General features: G+C 34.6%; 1 protein-coding gene across 14 annotated transcripts in view; it reads left to right on the top strand.

Moving 5' to 3' along the window:
* Positions 1-19,477, top strand: part of STAU2 (staufen double-stranded RNA binding protein 2) — a 363,048-nt gene that overhangs the window by 232,373 nt on the left and 111,198 nt on the right. For all 14 annotated transcript variants that reach the window (XM_077167009.1, XM_077167004.1, XM_077167001.1 and 11 more), the window contains one exon: positions 7,478-7,785. In XM_077167009.1, the coding sequence (XP_077023124.1) occupies positions 7,478-7,785 (308 nt within the window). The remainder of the gene's footprint in view (positions 1-7,477; positions 7,786-19,477) is intronic.

Below are 19,477 nucleotides of genomic sequence, written 5' to 3'. Positions count from 1 at the left end.
TAGCCTTACACCCTGTAAAGAAGCTAGTAGTTGAAGATCTTCCCCATAAGCTGCTTTCAAATTTCATTTTCATTGTAACAGTTTTGTCTTACTTGTTAGAAATACTCAAAGTTCTTTTCTTTTTTTAGTCTTAGAAAAATGTATTCTATATAAACCAACCAGCTGAGTCCTTTATTGTTAAGATGAATGGTAAATGATTTCACTATACCCAGGTTCTTATCCATTGTCATATACTTTTTTTCCCTGTGATAAAGGAAAAGTACCAATTCAATCCTGGGTTTAAAAACTCTGACTAGCATCTTTCTTTGGCTAAGCTAATATATGATTGTTTAGTAGAACAAGCTTCCATTACAAATTGGTCTTTAAAAATGTATACGCATTCAAAAACCTTTTGTTGCTATTATTGTCAAATGTTTTCAAGTTGTTTAGGGAAAATGATTCATTTTGTGCCCCTAACCAATGGACAGGCTGAGAAAATCCAGGGGCCATCTCTTTGAGGTGTCATAGTATTGCCCTCTGGTTCTGCCTGCTTTAGCTTGGGATTGGACTAAGCACTTTTCCCTATTAGCACAGTGTCCATGACCAAAAGCTCACATATTTTGTCAAATAGTTCTTTGTCAATAATTATATTCCTAAGAACTCACAAAATAATTCTTCACATACATCATGTTAAATGTAGGGAAAAATACAATAATATGTATTAATTAACAATATCAGTGCTTTCATCCCACTTTAAGAGCAAAAAGAAGGTTAATTTTCACCACTGATTTAAGCTATGCTTTTTGAGCACATTAAAGCACAACATTTGATGCAGTTGTTCAGTAATGACTTTTTTAAAAATGTAGCTGCTTTTAAATTCAGACAGTTTTGGCCTCATCTATAATATAGGACACTATCAAACTTTACTTAATTGATTTTTTTTCCATTGTATTGTTCTTAACCAACACTGTCCTTTTTTAGTTTAATATTCAGAAGTTTCCTTCAGATTTTGAGGTTTTGACTTTTTTCCCATTTAAATAGTATTATTTGGCTTTAAAATTAGGTAGAACTGAGGTTCAAGGTCCTTGGCTAGAAGACCAGGTTGGTTATATGCTGGGTGGTGAGGTTGAGGTGGGGTTCCATACAAATACTCCCCTGTTCCATTGGGTCCCAACAGCTGGGCAGCAGGAAGGAGAGATAGCTCTTGATTGGATCAGCCTGGTAGCTAAAGATCATACCAAGGATGGATTTTCTGTGTCTGAACCCCATGGCTGACTGTGCTGGTCCAATGGGCTCCATCTTGTGTCACATGTACTATTACCTAATAAATGGCCTCAGACTCTCCAAGAAAAAACAGTGTCCTAACCATGAGGCCCACACTGCCATCAGGATCTCCCTTGCTTTCAGGTAACTATAGGTCAAGCCACAAGAGTGTGGGAACTCAGTGACCACACATTAGTTCAGAGCAGTGGTCCAAGGAGCAGACATTGCCAAAGCAGCTTTTCCTCAGTGCCATATCCAGAACCAGCCCTTCCCGCCTTGGTGTCTCTAACACTGAACCTCTGTCCTGATGGAAAAGCCCTGACCAGGAGGATAGTATTTCCATGTAATTGATTTTTTTTAACTTGTAAAAGTCACAGGAAGTTGTAAAAAGGTACAGAGAGATTGCACTTACGCATCAAGCAGCTTCCCCTGATGGTGACATCTTACATAACTAACTATAGTATATTATTAAATCCAGAAAATTGGTATCAGTATAATACATTAACTAGACTATAGACCTGACTTGGATTTCACCAGTTTTCATATAAATGATTTTTAAAAGTCACTGTAAGACTGTTAAATCACACTGTTATTGCTCATACCTTTCTGAAATTTTCCTTTTGAACCAATAGTCTATATTCCCAGTTTTAAAGAATTTTTTAATTAGTTTTTCTTATGAAAAACTTCACGTGGCAGAAGTGGGCCTGAGTATTATTGGTTATCATAAGTATTTATAAACAAACATTTAGTCCAACATACTTGTACCAAGAATCCAAGCTGATTTGTATAAATACAGAATAAGAAATTTTTTTAAGCTTTGGTGTAAAAAGTGACATTCATGGTTGCACTGGTGGTTCAGTGGTAGAAGGCTTGCCTTTCATGCGGGAGATCCAGGTTTGATTCCCAGACCATGCATCCAAAAAAAAAAAAAGTGATATTCATTTTTTTAAGAAACAGGTACGTAGTCATTCCATGGACTTCATGCACTATAATTAACCATTTGGAGCAGTGCAGTGGCAGTATCTTTCTCGGTACAGTTGTTCCGATATTACTTTTGCTTATAAACGTTTATTTTCTTTAGCCTCTCTGGAAGAGCCTTGACACTGGTAAACATCACATGACAAGGATCTGCTGGGTTTGCTTGCCAATACATATGATAAAATCCTTTGAAAGAGTTCCAGTTCAAAAATTCCCATAAAACTCTTTCAGTAAAATCTGAGCTATATGTATATGCTGCATCAGGCTTTACATGCCCATTTGAGAGAACACAGCCCTATTGGGCAAAAATGTACACAGGGCACAATGACCTGACATTTTCACATTTTTTAAGATGTCACAGTCCCTGGTAAGTTTGGGTTTTTTAAATCTTGTGTGAATTTCATATAGTTCAGTGAGATTTTGGTTACATCTGGAACATTCAGGGACAACTATGATGGCATCAGCCAACTTGGAGGTAATCTGAACAACCTCCAAACATATAGTTTATTTCCTGGATTATCATCGACATATGAAGCTGGCTGGACATTAAATACAGTTCTCTATCTTGTCCTATTAGGTGGCTGTTTAATATAATGATAAAATGGGCTCTGAAAACAGACTTCTTATGATCTGTATGATTGGATGTTTTGTACCTTCTGTGCATCAATTTGTTTCATCTCTAACATAGGGAAATAATAATTCCTACTTCACATGGTGGCTGAAAGAATTAAATAAAATAATATATGTGAATGGCTAGAATGGTGCCTATGTTGTATCTGCAGTCAGCAATGTACCATCGCGTTAGAAACTGCCAGTGCCAAAATGGCAGCGTCGAAGGCAGAAGCAGGGACACAAGTTGGATGATGGGGAAAGGGATTCAGGACATCTCCAGATGGTGGATGAGCCCATAGGATGTACAGCCTGAGCAAAGTGAATGTTATCATTGAAGTCCATGAGCAAAACAGATTAAAAAAATAGGAAAAAAAGCAAAGAACTTATGTGGCTACATGGAAAAAAAAGTTTATCCTCAGTAGTAATTAAATAAAGGTAAATGGTGGAATATAAAGGGGCAACAATTATTCAGAATAACTGAAACCTGTTTTGAGAGAAGTGTAGGAGAGTAAGTTTAGTAGTAGAAGTGTCAATTAGACTTATTAGCAATTTAAGTTAAAAGTCCTTAAATATACATACTCTAAATTACTCTCAGAATCTTCTTCTAGGTCTTAACCTATTGAAAAGCATCTTAAATTTATAACAGGAAGAATCTAAATTGATTATAATCCATCCAAACACTGTACCAATACTGAAGTTGAAATTCATCTGGTAGGTGACCCCATAAATTCATGTCTTTGCACTCTCAATAATTTCTAGATTTGTTGAGCTCTTTAGAAAGGAATCTTCTTTATTCTTGAAGAGAAGTCAACTCAGGCTTTACTGTAGAATAGGGAGTATGAGCTCTGTGTGAGTTCTTACACTATGATGTAATGCCTCTTGAGTGATGAGAGAGCATTTTTCTTCTTTATAATATTGCTATTGGCAAGCTCGTTACTACTGTGTAATAACAATAATGAAGATTGCTTTTAGTTTCTTGATTTTTTTAAAATTGAGTGTAGAATTTAAGATCATAGCATTTAAGATATTTTAAAAGATACATATGATAGCTGTAGCTACAGGTTTGTATGTAAAGGTAGAAATCAATATAATGACATATTCACTTAACAGAATTGACAAATATGTTTTACAGCATTATTGAAGTTTACTTGAAGTATAATAAAAGCACATAATATATTCAGTTTGGTCAGTTTTGACATATTTACATACCTATGAAATGAACATTTAGGTCAACCCTAAGTTTCCTTTTGCCCTTTTGCAGTCTATCACTCCTAAACTCTGATCCCTGGATAGCCACTGACCTGCTTTCTGTCAGTACAGATAAGTGGTAAAGATTGTGAAATGCTAATATCCAATTTTGAAATAGGAAAAAAAGGTACTTTAATATATTTCTGTGGGGACTGTGAAATTGGTACAGACTTTTTTAGGGGAACATTTTGTTAAGTATCAAAATAATCTAAAATGTGTACCCTTTGGACTAGCAATTCTGCTTCCAATTTATGGAAATAAATTTTCTTGTGAACACAGATTTAATTACAACAGTGTTCATCACTGTGTTGTTTACAATTGCAAAAATTTACAAGCAAATTAGATATCCAACAATATGGAATGGTTTAAAGAAAGCAATATACTTTTAAAATTAGTAATATAAGTATATTGTTTTATAAATAAGAGGATCATGTGGTGTTCCTCTCTTTTAACTTATTTTTTTTTAAGCGTGTAACAACAAAATGGTGCACGGGGGAAAATCTAAAAACTTACTTTAAAGCAAATTATTAAAAGTAGTTTCTCTGGCTGATGAGATTGCATCTGTATTTTTCCAATGCATATACTTTCTTCAAAAAAATATTGAAATTTCCTCGTTATAAAACTAACATATTAACATGCAGAATTTGAAAACTAACATAAAGGGGTAAAGAAAAGCCATAAAATTAATTAATGAAAATTAATATATTATTTTTAACTACTTAAATTAATTTTTAAAGTTCCATATTTTAATACCATCAGGTTAAAGTCTTCTTGAACTTTGCCTGTCCCTGTATTCAACTTCACCTTTTGCAGATGCCCAACTCTGTTTTTATGCTTTAGTCCTAAGGAATTGCTTGAGGTTCCCTGGAACACACAACTAACTATGTTAGTGTGTGGTTCAATCCATCCATCTCCCTTCAGTGTTCCTTTTCCTTGACCAACTTTTCTTCATCCCTTAAAATTTATTGTAGGTGTCATTTCCTCCAAAACTTCTCCTTGCTACTTCTCCTTTCCCGTTTCTACCGTGTTCTAGCTATATCTCCAGTGGGGAATCCACCATTGTGGTAGTTAGATTCAGTTGTCAACTTGGCCAGGTGAGCGTACCTAGTTTTGTTGCTGCGGACATGAGCCGATGGTACGGGAATCTCATCTGTTGCTGATTTACATCTACAGTCAGCTAGGAAGTGTGCCTACTGCAATGAAGGACGTTTGACTTAATTGGCTGGTGCTTAAATGAGAGACCGCAATGTCCTAAGCAGCTCGGCATTCCTCATCTCAGCACTCACAGCTAACCCAGGCCTTTGGAGGTGCAGAAAGGAATCACCCTGGAGAAAGTTGTTTGAACCCAGGGGCCTGGAGAGAAGGCCAGCAGAGACCATCCTGTGCTTTCTCGCACGTGAGAAAGAACCTCAGTGGAAAGTTGGCTGCCTTTCCTCTGAAGAACTAACAAAATAAATCCTTTTTTATTAAAAGCCAATCCATTTCTGGTGTGTTGCATTCTGGCAGCTAGCAAACTAGAACAACCATATTATACTATCCCTTTTCATTTTCCTCTCCCAGTAGTTGGAGTATGGCTTGAGGGTAGGGCAGTACAGTTAGCAGAATTCCTGGAACATAGCAATAGGAACTCAGTTAAGTGTGTGTGTGTGTGTAACTAAATATAAACAGAAGTGTGATGGGTTCAAACAGCCTTGAATATTGGAAGAAGAGCAAATGTAAGACTGGAATTATGGGGTTTGATAGGAGGATTTAGTAATTGAGGCTAGAGAGCTAAGTGGTAGCCAGACCATTAAGGGCTTGGTATGTCATCCTAAGGAATATGGTTTCTGTAGTAAAGTGATAAGAACCAGCGAAAGACATTACATAAGAGGATGATCTAGCCTCAAGCATTTCCCAAAGCATTAGATGTTATTAATGTTATATAAAAAAAAAAAGCTTAGATAGAAAGTAAATATGAGAAACCCTGTATTAAGCCAAGTTGAATAGGTTTCTGTTCTGCTGGGCTCCTCAGAATCTTTACTATGCTAATCTGCATTTTCAGTTCTCTGAAAGGGAGGTGTGTGATACAATCTGCATTATTTCCCAAATTTATGTATCATGGAAACTCTTTTATTAGGAGAACATATTATAGATTATATTTTGGGAAATAGACTCTGGGGAGACTAGAAGCAATGAAGCTTTTTAGAAATTGTAGTAGTATCCCTGGTGAGAAACCCTGAGGGCTTGGTTTGAAGGCTGGAAGGTAGGAGTAGGAAGAAGGGTATTAAGTTTTACTTCTCAGAGCACATTCTTCAAAAGTGATCATTTTTAATAATTTAAAAAACAATGTTTTTTTTTTTTTTTTTTTTTTGCATGGGCAGGCACTGGGAATTGAACACAGGTCTCTGGCATGGCAGGTGAGAACTCTGCCTGCTGAGCCACCATGGCCTGCACAGTTTTTAATAATTTTAAGTGATAGTTTGATTATTTGAGAGTGTAAATATCTGATCAAAAGCACATTAGGGAAAACAGTATAAAATGTGGTTTGAAAGATCTCTGAGGCAGATGATGGTCAAAAGAAAGTGCCTTACTTTTATGTGTTTAAAACTCCACCAACCAAAAACCCACCAACCAATAACACAGCCCAGGCTCACTCCTCTTGATATTAGAACTTGTCCATGGCCTGGCTTGAACCAATGATGTACTTGTTGATGAGGAAACACGTTCTGGAGATGTTTGACTAGACATGGTAACCACTTGGTGGTGGGTGAGTCAAAGATGGTTGCCTGGTTTCTAGGTTAGGCACCTGAGCAAATAGATAGTTAGGCCTTCAACAGATAAGCAAAATAGGAGATGGTGTTAGTTTTGGAAAGAAGATGTCATTTTTTAACATTCACGGATTAGAGCCATCTGTGGAACATTCTTGTTGAAAGGAGAGGCCATTAGGTGTAAGAGTTTGTACACCTAAGAAATTCGAATTGATCCAGCCTTTATTTTACCTATTGTGTCTCAATTATTGTTTATGTTGGGGATTTCATGCCTCTTAGGAACTCATGAAGTATTTCATTGCAAGGTGAAGACACTGCATCTTTCCAGTCTTCTCTCCACTTGCAATTCCCCACATCAGTTTCCATTCTCCCTCCACTTCTCTACACAATTTTTTTCACACAAATTTCACTGAAATATCTTTTTAGATTTTTAAAAATTTCTGCTTTTAGCAATATTGAAGGATATATTATTTACCTCTGAATGGAGGCTGTAATTTCCTTGGCAGGTGTTCAGAAGATGCTTGATTGACTGGTTTTTACTGCTTTCTTACTACTCAAGTGAAATTGTTTGTCGGGTTAGTAATATTTTGACTTGTTTGTATTTCAGTTATTTTAATGTAGTAACAGTGTTCCTTTTATTTTATTTATAGCTCCCAAAGGAATTCTTCATTTGTCTCCTGATGTTTATCAAGAAATGGAAGCCAGCCGCCACAAAGTAATCTCTGGCACTACTCTAGGCTATTTGTCACCCAAAGATATGAACCAGCCTTCGAGCTCTTTCTTCAGTATATCTCCCACATCAAATAGTTCAGCTACAATTGCCAGGGAACTCCTTATGAATGGAACCTCTCCTACAGCCGAAGCCATAGGTTTAAAAGGAAGCTCTCCTACTCCCCCTTGTTCTCCAGTACAGCCTTCAAAACAGCTGGAATATTTAGCAAGGATTCAAGGCTTTCAGGTATGAATTAAAAGCAAAACAAAAAACAAAGCATCTCAGCCCCAACTCCTTCCTCTCTATCCATCAGAAGGTTCATGTTTGCCTTCTAGTGTGGTCTACAAACCACTTACATTGTAAATTATAGGAACACAGAGGACAGAAAGAAGGGAGTCACACACATGCCTCATTTTCTCTTATTTTCAGGCTATCCAGTAATTCCTTTGCTGCCTGGGTCTCGTCCATTTTCCTTTTCCTTCACCTCCTTTTTATTTTTCTTCTTTTCTTTACCATTTTCATTCCCTGTTCTGTTCTGTCTTCTGATTGATCTCGATTGGGTGTATCACTCTGTCTTCCACAAACAGAAATTCTGCTTTCAGGCATTTGGCGTTAGTACATAGTTTCTTCTTCTTTTCACATTAGGTTTGATTTTTTTTTTCTAAAGACAACTTTAATATTAGATTTTGTATTTGGCATTCCATTGCCAGTAAACCGTCAGATACAGCATTAAGGTACAGAATCCTAGAAGTCTGTTACCTGAAAATTTTACTAAGCATGTTATTAGAACAATAATGAAATGCTTCCTACTTGTTTGAGGCATAAAAACGTGGATTTGATTTACTAGATCATGTTTTGGCCATCTAGAGTAGCACTTACCTTAGATGGTACCAGCAATTCTATTTAATTGCATAGTCTAAAACTAGCTTTTAGCTCCCTTAATGTGTTGTGTACATGAATTTGGGAATGCAAAGTTTTATTTTGGTTTTTTTTTTTTTTTTTCTATTTATTTGTTCCCTTTTCAGAAAAAAAAGACAACCAAACAATCCTTTATGGATAGGCCAGAGCTTTTAAAACAATTGCTAACTCTAGAAAGGTGAAACACCTGTGTCCTGATGTCTTAGGTTGCCTTGAAAACCATATCCTAAGCTGTAACCACTCACCTGACTTAGTAAACAGCGGTATACTTGTGTGTGTAGAAGAAAGAGTGCACTGCTCCCTCAGATTTCACTGTTTTCATCCCCCTTTCCATCTTAGTCTTATTCCTTAAGACCAAAAACTGTAATTTCCTTTAGAAATACTCTAGAAAATCTGTATTGTGTAGAATGATCATGTATTTATAAAAATTTTACAAGTTTAGATCATAAAATGAGAAAGAAAATCATGTGTTTTGAGGAGTATTTTGCATGTGTTTTGTTTTCCGTCACAGAAACCTGATTCTTTCAACACTATTGCCAGGTAGTTGTTAGTATTTTAAATTGGACTATTAATGTGAAATTAAAGAAGCTGTTAATGATTCTTGGCTCTGTCATCTGAACTTTTAAACACTTAATTTAAAGTTTAATTTTAGACTTTATTTTTGTTGTTTACCTTAAATATTACAATAAATCACTGTTTAAAAAAAATGACCTTGATTCATAGAGTTAAAGTACTGGAAAAACGAAATAAATTTAGTTCTATCTATAATATGCACAGGATGAATTAGAAATAAACTGTGATGAAAACATATTCACTGCTTGTTAATAAATCAAGTTATTTAGAAATGTCTGAAAATAACACTGCGTTTTTTACAGAAGCAAAGCACAAATTGCATTCAATCTCTAAATCAGTTCTTACCTGGAGATGCTATTATGATAGATGTAATTTTGCTTCCAGCATAGCTGCTTTATTTTTTATTTGATTTTGTTTGCTAGTTCTTAACAGTGACGACAATTATAATTTTAAAACATTGGCATTAGCCAAAATGTGGATTGTGCTTTCCCATTATCTGGCTGACTGCTTCAACCTTTTTTTAAGTTTATACTCTTATTTATGGACAAGTTAAACATTTCCACATTTGTGTACTGTGATTTTTACATACTAATGAATATAAAGAGAAGGTTTTAAAACATGGCCATGCTTGTGAAATATTGTGTTGCTGATGCGTTACACCTGCAGTTAAGCAGGGACTATAACCTCCCAGGGAAGTGGCTTAGTGTCTTGACAGGTGCTTAGCACAGTATCTTCATGAGGTCACAGTGAAAAGGTTCTTTGTGGTTAAGAGTTTTAAAGCCAAGTTATAGAAACTTTCTCAGGTATATTTACCTATTAGAAAAACATGTAGATTGTTTCTAATTCTTAAATGTTTTATTTGGACTACAGCCTAGAAAATTTTAGGACCAGATTATCATGGATTACATGCTGTTATTTTTATTTCTGGTACTAAAAACAATAAATTTTTTTTCTGTGTTTCTAGATTAGAACTTTTTTGTTTTATTATTGTACACTGAACAGATATTTTTGCTGATCGAATGTTTTGTAACATTGGACTTCCTTGCCCATTGAAATTTGATTTAAGCCTATCAGAGCCATTGTATGTGACAACTATATTGTATTTCAAAGTTAAAATATATAAGTGTATTGAAAACTTAAGTTGTTTTAACTTCAGAATGTTTTTCAGTACCTAGTCTTTAATTAAAATTTATAAATTACAGAAAGCTTATTTTCTCATTAGAATGTAGGTATTAAGCTCACATCCTTTTGATATATTCACAAAATAACTAAAATTATTATAGAATTAAAACCATTTTTAATAAAACTGACTTCACAGAGCAGAATGTGACTGAACCTCTGCACATACTCAGTAATTTGTCTTTGCTTGGTCTCATCTAAACTTACTATCATACTTTAGAAGAAAGCCTTTTGAATCTCTATCATAAATGAGTATTTGTTTCTTTGAAGTTTTATTGAGTTCACTTTAATTGTCCTCTTTAAAAACTTGAATGTTCATATAGTTCTATTATATTTTAGAAAAAAATTTTTCATCAATAGTTCCATGAACCTCAGATTTTGGCACATTGTGTATGTTTCCTGCAACTTCTATACATTTCATAAAAACTCATGAAATTATAGTCATACTATAACTGTGTCAGGGTCCATTAATGCATATCTTGATATATTTTAATTATGATATCAGAATGTTTCAAAATCATTCAGCTGTTTGCAGAAAATTATTACGGAAAAGACATTCTTGAAATGCTATGCATTTGAATGGGAATATACTTTGTTTTGTTATAATCTGCATTCTTATTTTTTATATCTTTAATATGCTTTTCCATGCTAATTAGAAATTCCTTTGTATAATTAAATATAAGTAGTTTCTTTGTTTGAAAGAGTTATTAGAAAAGTTATGAGACTGGAAATGAAAATGAATTATTTTAGTAAATTACCCTTTCTAGATGAATTTAATTTCAGTTTGCTATTCTGTACCTCTCCTTATGATCATCATTCATTGAACAGTATTTCCTGTGAAGCCTTTAGAGTAAAATATGATAAAAAGGTTTTTCCTTTCTCACCAATAACATAAAGAAAAAGATAGGATAAAAAGAAGCATTTAGTTGATATCTTAGTTAAACCATAATTCCCTTTATTTTACATAATCAAGGCATTGTCTTAGGGAAGGGCTTTTTATTACTCTGAATTTTAGATGTTCTGCCATTTCCAGCTCTATGAAAATGTCAATCGAAGGCTTTGCAATATCTATGTAAATTGAAAGCTTTCTTTTTGTAATCCAATTCAGACCCAATATGTATTAATGGTATATCTCCTTTAGTGAAGTTTAATATGATTATATCAGACTTCTTCTAAAACTTTGATCTTAGTATAGATTACATTGAGATATTTTGGGAGAGTGTGAATGGAGGCACCAACCCTCGCTGAGAATATGGCAATCAGCCTTTTTCATTTCTCTTCTTCTTTATGTTGCCTGTATCTTGAATTTGTAATGTATACGTTTATAATCAAAGTGGCTGTTTGCAGCATTTTTTGAAGAGTGAAGTTTCCATTTTTTATGAAGAGACCAATGTAAAAAACATTTTTAAAGTTCTAATAGAATCTAGAGAATGAAATCATACATATACATATACACTCCCACTTAGAAATATTTTTTCCTGTTTTTATTTGTTCTTGAAATGTAACTTTCTGTGTCACTTCTGAGCCCAGATTTTCATCTAGACTTTATATAAATAGTAGTATAAAGTTATGAAAAATTAATTATAGTCAATGAGCAAAATGAGGTTAGCAGATTCTTCACTGATTTGCAGTTACTCCTTAAAAATCCCTCCTGGATTTGGCCTAATAATTTTCCAGAGACTTTGAAGAGATTGGGTTGGCATTTGAACTCTCCTAAAGGCTTAGTCTTTCTATAGTGGTTGTAAAACTCAAGTTTGTTCATGAAATCTGTGGTCTAGTATCTTTAGAGTGTTATGCTGGGCAGAACCCGCCAGGGTATGCCAACTACATATGGCATGGCAGTACTTCCAAAAAAACAAGTAGAATTACAGATCAGCTTATTTTGCTGACATTTCACAATCTATACAGAAAAAAAATATTATACGTTTGAAGAAAGAAATCCTGTAATATACAAGCACACAAAGAGTTGTTCCTACCACTGTGTCTTTGATGTGGATCTGAAATGAGCTACATGGTGCAAAAAAAAAATGGTTGTCATTATGTGGCCTCCCCAAGTAGAAATATCTATAGCCTTCTTATTTGTATCAAAAGATATTTAAACTCAACATGAAAATTTTACTGTTTTGAACTGTTTGAAAATTAAGTCTTTGAAGAAAACATTTCTTTTTCATCCCAGCGGATTTCGTTTCCTTTTGCTAGGAAAGTTGGTAGTGATGTGATTTTTATTTAAAGACATGTTAATTGTAGTACTTATCTGATGCCTTCAGATCAGGCTGGCAGCTAAAGAAAATATGGTACTATATACTTCTTCTCATTCAAGCAATGGGGAAATTACCTATTTCTCTTTCTCCAAGATTCAGCTATATCTGGAGACTTTTTTCATAAATTACAATGAAGTTTCATATGTATTGTTCTCTTCTCATCCAAGACAATATTGAAAAAGAACAGTATGTGGAATACTGCATATAAAGGATTTCTGCACACGGAAAGAAACTGCTCTAATGTGTCAAGGCATGCTTTATTTAGGAGATATATGAGTAAACGAATGAAGGAAATTGACATTTTTGACTGGCTCATTGTGTGTCAGAGAAGTAGGCATATAAATTTTTTTATAAAGCAGACAGAAGCACCTAGTATATTTTAGCTCTTGCTTACAAATCTTTATTTTAAATCAAACTATTTTGTAATGTTTGAGTACTGATCCCTGTAAGTGGGACTCGTTTGTGGTAGCCGTCCCTGGTCTTCTAGATACTGGATTGGTTTAGTCATAGATTTCATTAGTAAAAAATAGATTCCTTATATTCTCCTTTAATTCTGTCCTCAAATATGTACATAACTGAATCTGAGTCATTTAAAAAATTCTGATTATTTTGAGCTGAGGGACTTGGATTTTAATCTCAGATAAAATTTTATTATGGACATTCAAGGGCTTATACAAGTAGCATATTATATATGTAAGCACATTATATATATATATGAGTTTTGCTTATTTCCCCAATGGAATTATTAGTTGATTTTAAGTGCTGACAAATTTTAGGTTCTTAAAGTATTGCCATCTTAATAAAGTCACATCAAAAAGTAGATTTAACTATCAGGGAAATTAATATTTGAAAAGCTTCCAAAATGTTTTTATCTTTAGTTTTTTTTGTTTGGATATGAAAAGCCCAGAATCAAGTCCTAAGGTGAAACATTTCAGAAAACAAGGACTCCTGTTGGGAATTATTACACAGTCCACAGCTTGAAAAACTCTTAAGGGATAGGTAGCTATTAGACATTATGAGGAGTCCTCAGTAATTTCAGCATGTGTATGAAGTTGGATGGATATGAAGTTGATCTGGCTGTGGAATGTTATCCTATTGAGCAGTGGAATTGATTCAGTTGAAGAAAATGAAATGGAGCATTTGTTTATTCGCTCTGGACAAGTACTTGTTAAGTACCTACAGATGCTAAAGAGTTACGGTCAGGTTGGGAGATGAATCGACAGGTAAATAGAAGTAGTATACAGAAGATTGTCCATCACAACAAACTTGTCCAATTTCCAGCAGTGTTCAACATAGCAGTTTGATAAAAAGAACAAAAGATTGATATTTGTATGATGCTACATGAAATAAAATAGGTAATGCTACCCCACATAATAAGGATTATAGAAAATATAACCTGATCACTGTTATACTAGAGTGTATGGTTAGCAAACTCAAGAATTGTGCATGAGAATGAATAGTCGGTCATACTGAAGGAATTAGGAAGGAATTCATAGCTGAGGGGACATTTGAAATGGGTCTTAAAGAGTATATCTAATTTTAAGGTGGATAATGAGAAAAGGAATTGTGGGCAGAAAAAGCAAGTGCTGAAGACATTAAAGAGCGTGGTGTTTTAAGAAATGATCAGAGTACAAAGTAGAAGTGGCCAGAGTAGAGCTTGAAAAGATACATGTTTTGCTGGGTGTGCTGGTTTGAAATGATGTATGTACCCTAGAAAAACCATGTTTTAATCCTAATCCCATTTTGTAAAGGCAGCCATTTCTTCTAATCCCTATTCAGTATTGTATGCTTGAAACTAATTAGATCATCTCGCAGGAGATGTGATTTAATCAAGAGTGGTTGTTAAACTGGATTAGGTAGAGGCATGTCTCCACTCATTTGGGTTGGTCTTGATTAGTTTCTGAAGTCCTATAAAAGAGGAAACATTTTGGAGAAAGAGAGATTCAGAGAGAGCAGAGCAGAACAACATAGCCACAAGAAGCAGAGTCTACCAGCCAGTGACCTTTGGAGATGAAGAAGGAAAATGTCTCCCAGGGAGCTTCATGAAACAGGAAGCCAGGAGAAGAAGCTAGCAGATGATTCCCTGTTTGCCATGTGCCCTATCAGATGAGAGAGGAACCCTTACCAAGCTCACCATATGCCTTTCCAGATGCGAGAGAAATCCTGACTGTGTTCACCATGTGCCTTCTAACTTGAGAGAGACCCTGAGCTTCATCGGCCTTCTTAAACCAAGGTATCTTTCCCTGGATGCCTTTGATGGGACATTTCTATAGACTTGCTTTAACTGGGACATTTTCTCAGCCTTAGAACTGTAAACTAGCAACTTATTAAATTCCCCTTTTTAAAAGCCATTCCGTTTCTGGTATATTGCATTCGGGCAGCTAGCAAACTAGAACACTGGGAGATTGAATTTTAGCAATTAGGCAAAGGGGACCCCTGATTTATTTTAAAACAGTAGTGACATGATTGTTCTTTGTTTTAGGAAGATAATTCTGGAGACAGTGTCAAGGATGGGCTAATCAAAAGAGACATGCTGTTGTCAGAAAGACCAAATGAGGGATTCGTACCTAAGGTACGAATAAGAGGTTTGAAAGATCTCTTGAGCTGAATTCTGTGAGCATATTTTCATTGGCCTGGTCAGGGTTGAAGCTAGATTTCCATGTGTCCAGGTATTAGTAGTAAATATTCTTTCAAGAATTTTGAGAGCAGGGAGGTAATATTAATGTGAGGTATAACTTAAGGAAGGTTTTATTTTTAGTATAGATTAGATGAATAAATTAGAGGAAGTTAATGAGTTCATTTTAAGCATGTTGAATTTGAGTGCCTGTGAGACATTTGAATAGAGTTGTCCAATGGACAGTTAGAAATGGGTCTGATGAACAGCAGGAGAGGATAGAACATACCAGTGAGTCATTAGAATGTTGATATAATTGAAGCCATAGAAGTAGATGAGAATAACCAGGGAAAGTGGTCAAAGCAGAGTCTCCTGGTGAATACTAACATGCAGAGGATTTCTTGTTCATTAATACAGTCAGTATTTATTGAGCACCTACCATGGGCCAGGCACTTCCTGGTACTGGGGTTGTAGCCTGACAGCACAGGGTTTCTGCCTTCATGGAGCTAACATTAGAGTTGGAGTAGAGAGTGTGGAGGGAGAGGAGTTTGGGGGGGGGGGGGGGCAGACAATCACCTCTTAAACTGATAAGATAAATTCAAATGTTATTAAGTTTGCTGAAGTACAAAGCCCCTAAGTAAGAATGCTTGGCAATTAATTAATTATGAGATTAATTGTGAGTACCCTGAATGGTGATTTTATGTCTCCAAGTCTTCTGTCAAAGGTAACTACCACTTTTTAAATCAACCTGAGGTATAATTTGCATACAATAAAATGTACCATTTTAAGTGTACAATATGATGAATTTTGGAAAATGCACACAACCACATAACTAATACCACAATCTAAAAGTGCCTCTTTACAGCCAATTTTCCTCATATCCAGGTTGCCACTGATACTCTTTTTGTCACTAACGATAAGTTTTGCCTTTTCAAGAATTTCATGTAAATGGAATTATATAGTATGCATACTTTTGTGTGTGACTTCTTCCATTTAGTGAAATATTTTTGAGAGTCATCCATGTTATGTATATCAGTAGTTTATTCCATTTTACTGTTTCATTGTATGGGTATATATACCACAAATTGTTTATCAATTTTCTTGTTGATGGACAGTTGGGTTGTTTTCAGTTTGGGGCTCTTATGAATAAAGCTGCTTATGAAACTTTCATATGCAAGATTTTGTATAGACATATTTCTAATTCTCTTGGATAAAATAACCTTGGTGCTGAATCATGGGCTCATATTGTAAGTGTACATATAATTTTATAAGAAATTATCAGACTTTTACAATGTGTGGTATCATTGTGTCTCTGTCAGCAAATATATGAGGATCTGTGCATTGATATGGCTATGCTTTTTGATGTTGACTCTTACTGAGGGTATAGTGGTATCTCATTATTTTATATTTCTGATAACTAATGATAAGAGCTTCTTTTCATGTGCTTATTGACGATTGTATATCTTTTGTGAAGTGTTAGTTCAACTCTTTTATCCAGTTTTTAATTGGAATGCTTTCTTATTATTATTAAGCTACAAGAGTTCTTATGTATTTGGGATATAAGTCCTTTGTATCCCAAATAGTATCTGTGACTTCCCTTTCATTTGATGTCTTTTGAAGAACAGAAGTTTTCAATTTTGATGAAATTCAGCGTTTCCATTTTTTCCTTATGATTTGCACTTTTTTTGTCTTACCTAAGAAAGCTACCAGCAGCTCACAAAGAGCTTATGTTTTCTTCTAGATGTTTTATAGTTTTAGCTTTTATGTTTCAGACTAAGAGCTGTTTAAAGTCAATTTTTCGTGTGTATAGTGTAGGATAAGGATTGAAGTTCATTTATTCCAATAAGATAGCCAATTGTTTCAGCACCATGTATGCAATGTGTTATTTTTACTGCTAACAAAGGGTCTTTTTATCTTTGTTTTTCACCATTTGACTGTGCTGTAGTTAAGAGTGTTTTGTTTTTAATCTAGTTTGGTGTTCATTCAGCTTCTTAGAACTATAATTTTTTTTTTCACCGGTTTTGGGACGTTTTTACCACTGTTTTTTCTAATAAGACTGTTTTCCTTCATTCTTTTGGATTATGTATTTTCTGTTGCTCTTTCTTCAAGTTTACTGATTCTACCCTTTAGCCAGCTCAGTTTTGTTGAGCCCATATAATAAATTCGTTTCATTTATTAAATATTCCCATCTAACATTTCCATTTGGCTCTTTTTTATACTTTCGAGTTCTCTGTTGAGATTTCGTATCTTTCTAGACATTGAGACCTTATTTTCCTTTAATTTTTTCAGCATCTTTATAATAACTGGTTTGAAGTCTTTGTCATCTAAATCTAACATTGGAGCCCAGTGGGTGTCAGTTTTTATTGACTACCTTAGCTTATGAATGTGGGTCATGTTTTTCTGATTTTTTTGTATGTCTGATTTTTGTTTGAAAAATGAACATTGTGGATCATATACTGGAGCAACTCAGGATTAATGCTTTTGTTTTTTTGCCTAGCACTTAAGTTACCTGAACTAAAACTGCAAACTTTGTCTCCCCTGCAGTGTGCTGCAGCTGCTATCTCTACTCAGTTCTTTCAGCTTCCAACTGCTGCTTTTTCTCTTGCGATTCCCCCTATGTCTGCATAGTATAGCTGTAAATAAATGATTTGGACAGAGTTTATGTGCAGATTTTGGGACCCATACTCTTTGCATATCCTCTTATATTTTATAACAGAAAATATATATTAATTCATGTTAAGTGGAAAATGCAGTATACAAAATTATATACATTATTTATTGATTACCAGTATGTAAAAAAATTGTGCATGTATTTTAAGGGTTTTTTGGAAATTTAATTTTTTCTAGAATGTTATTATTATTTTTTAATATTTGCACACTGATGTTTATGGATAAATAATTCACGATTGCTAAGAGAAGTAAACAACTCAAATATCCACCAACAGATGAGAGGTTAAACTGGTATATACATATGATAGAATAGTATGTTTGAAAGCATTATATACCCTAGAAAAGCCATGTTTTTAATCCCGATCCATTCCTGTGGGAGCAACCATTTCATTTAATCCATGTTCAGTTCTGCAGGTTGGAAACTTGGTTAGATTAAATCCATGGAGATTTGGCATGCCCAGTTCTCGGTGTTAACTTTTTTTTTTTTTTTAATTGATTAACGGAAAAAAAGAAATTAACACAACATTTAGAAATCATACCATTCTACATATGCAATCAGTAATTCTTAACATCATCACATAGATGCATGATCATCATTTCTTAGTACATTTGCATCGGTTTAGAAGAACTAGCAATACAACCAAAAAGGATATAGAATGTTAATATAGAGAAAAAAAATAAAAGTAATAATAGTAAGAACAAAACAAAACAAAACAAAACAAAACAAAACAAAAACCTATAGCTCGGATGCAGCTTCATTCAGTGTTTTAACATGATTACTTTACAATTAGGTATTATTGTGCTGTCCATTTTTGAGTTTTTGTGTCTAATCCTGTTGCACAGTCTGTATCCCATCAGCTCCAATTACCCGTTATCTTACCCTGTTTCTAACTCCTGCTGAACTCTGCTACCAGTGACATATTCCAAGTTTATTCTTGAATGTCCATTCACATCATTGGGACCATACAGTATTTGTCTTTTAGTTTTTGGCTAGACTCACTCAGCATAATGTTCTCTAGGTCCATCCATGTTATTACATGCTTCATAATTTTATCCTGTCTTAAAGCTGCATAATATTCCATCGTATGTATATACCACAGTTTGTTTAGCCACTCGTCTGCTGATGGACATTTTGGCTGTTTCCATCTCTTTGCAATTGTAAATAACGCTGCTATAAACATTGGTGTGCAAATGTCCGTTTGAGTTTTTGCCCTTAATTCCTTTGAGTAGATTCCCAGCAATGGTATTGCTGGGTCGTATGGCAATTCTATATTCAGCTTTTTGAGGAACCGCCAAACTGCCTTCCACAGTGGTTGCACCATTTGACATTCCCACCAACAGTGGATAAGTGTGCCTCTTTCACCACATCCTCTCCAGCACTTGTCATTTTCTGTTTTGTTGATAATGGCCATTCTGGTGGGTGTGAGATGATATCTCATTGTGGTTTTGATTTGCATTTCTCTAATGGCCAGGGACATTGAGCATCTCTTCATGTGCCTTTTGGCCATTTGTATTTCCTCCTCTGAGAGGTGTCTATTCAAGTCTTTTTCCCATTTTGTAATTGGGTTGGCTGTCTTTTTGTTGTTGAGTTGAACAATCTCATTATAAATTCTGGATACTAGACCTTTATCTGATATGTCGTTTCCAAATATTGTTTCCCATTGTGGAGGCTGTCTTTCTACTTTCTTGATGAAGTTCTTTGATGCACAAAAGTGTTTAATTT

This window comes from Tamandua tetradactyla, chromosome 6, assembly GCF_023851605.1.
Source record: "Tamandua tetradactyla isolate mTamTet1 chromosome 6, mTamTet1.pri, whole genome shotgun sequence".
NCBI lineage: Eukaryota > Metazoa > Chordata > Mammalia > Pilosa > Myrmecophagidae > Tamandua > Tamandua tetradactyla.
Note: the sequence above shows the minus strand (reverse complement) of the source record. Positions and strands in the feature narration are given on the sequence as shown.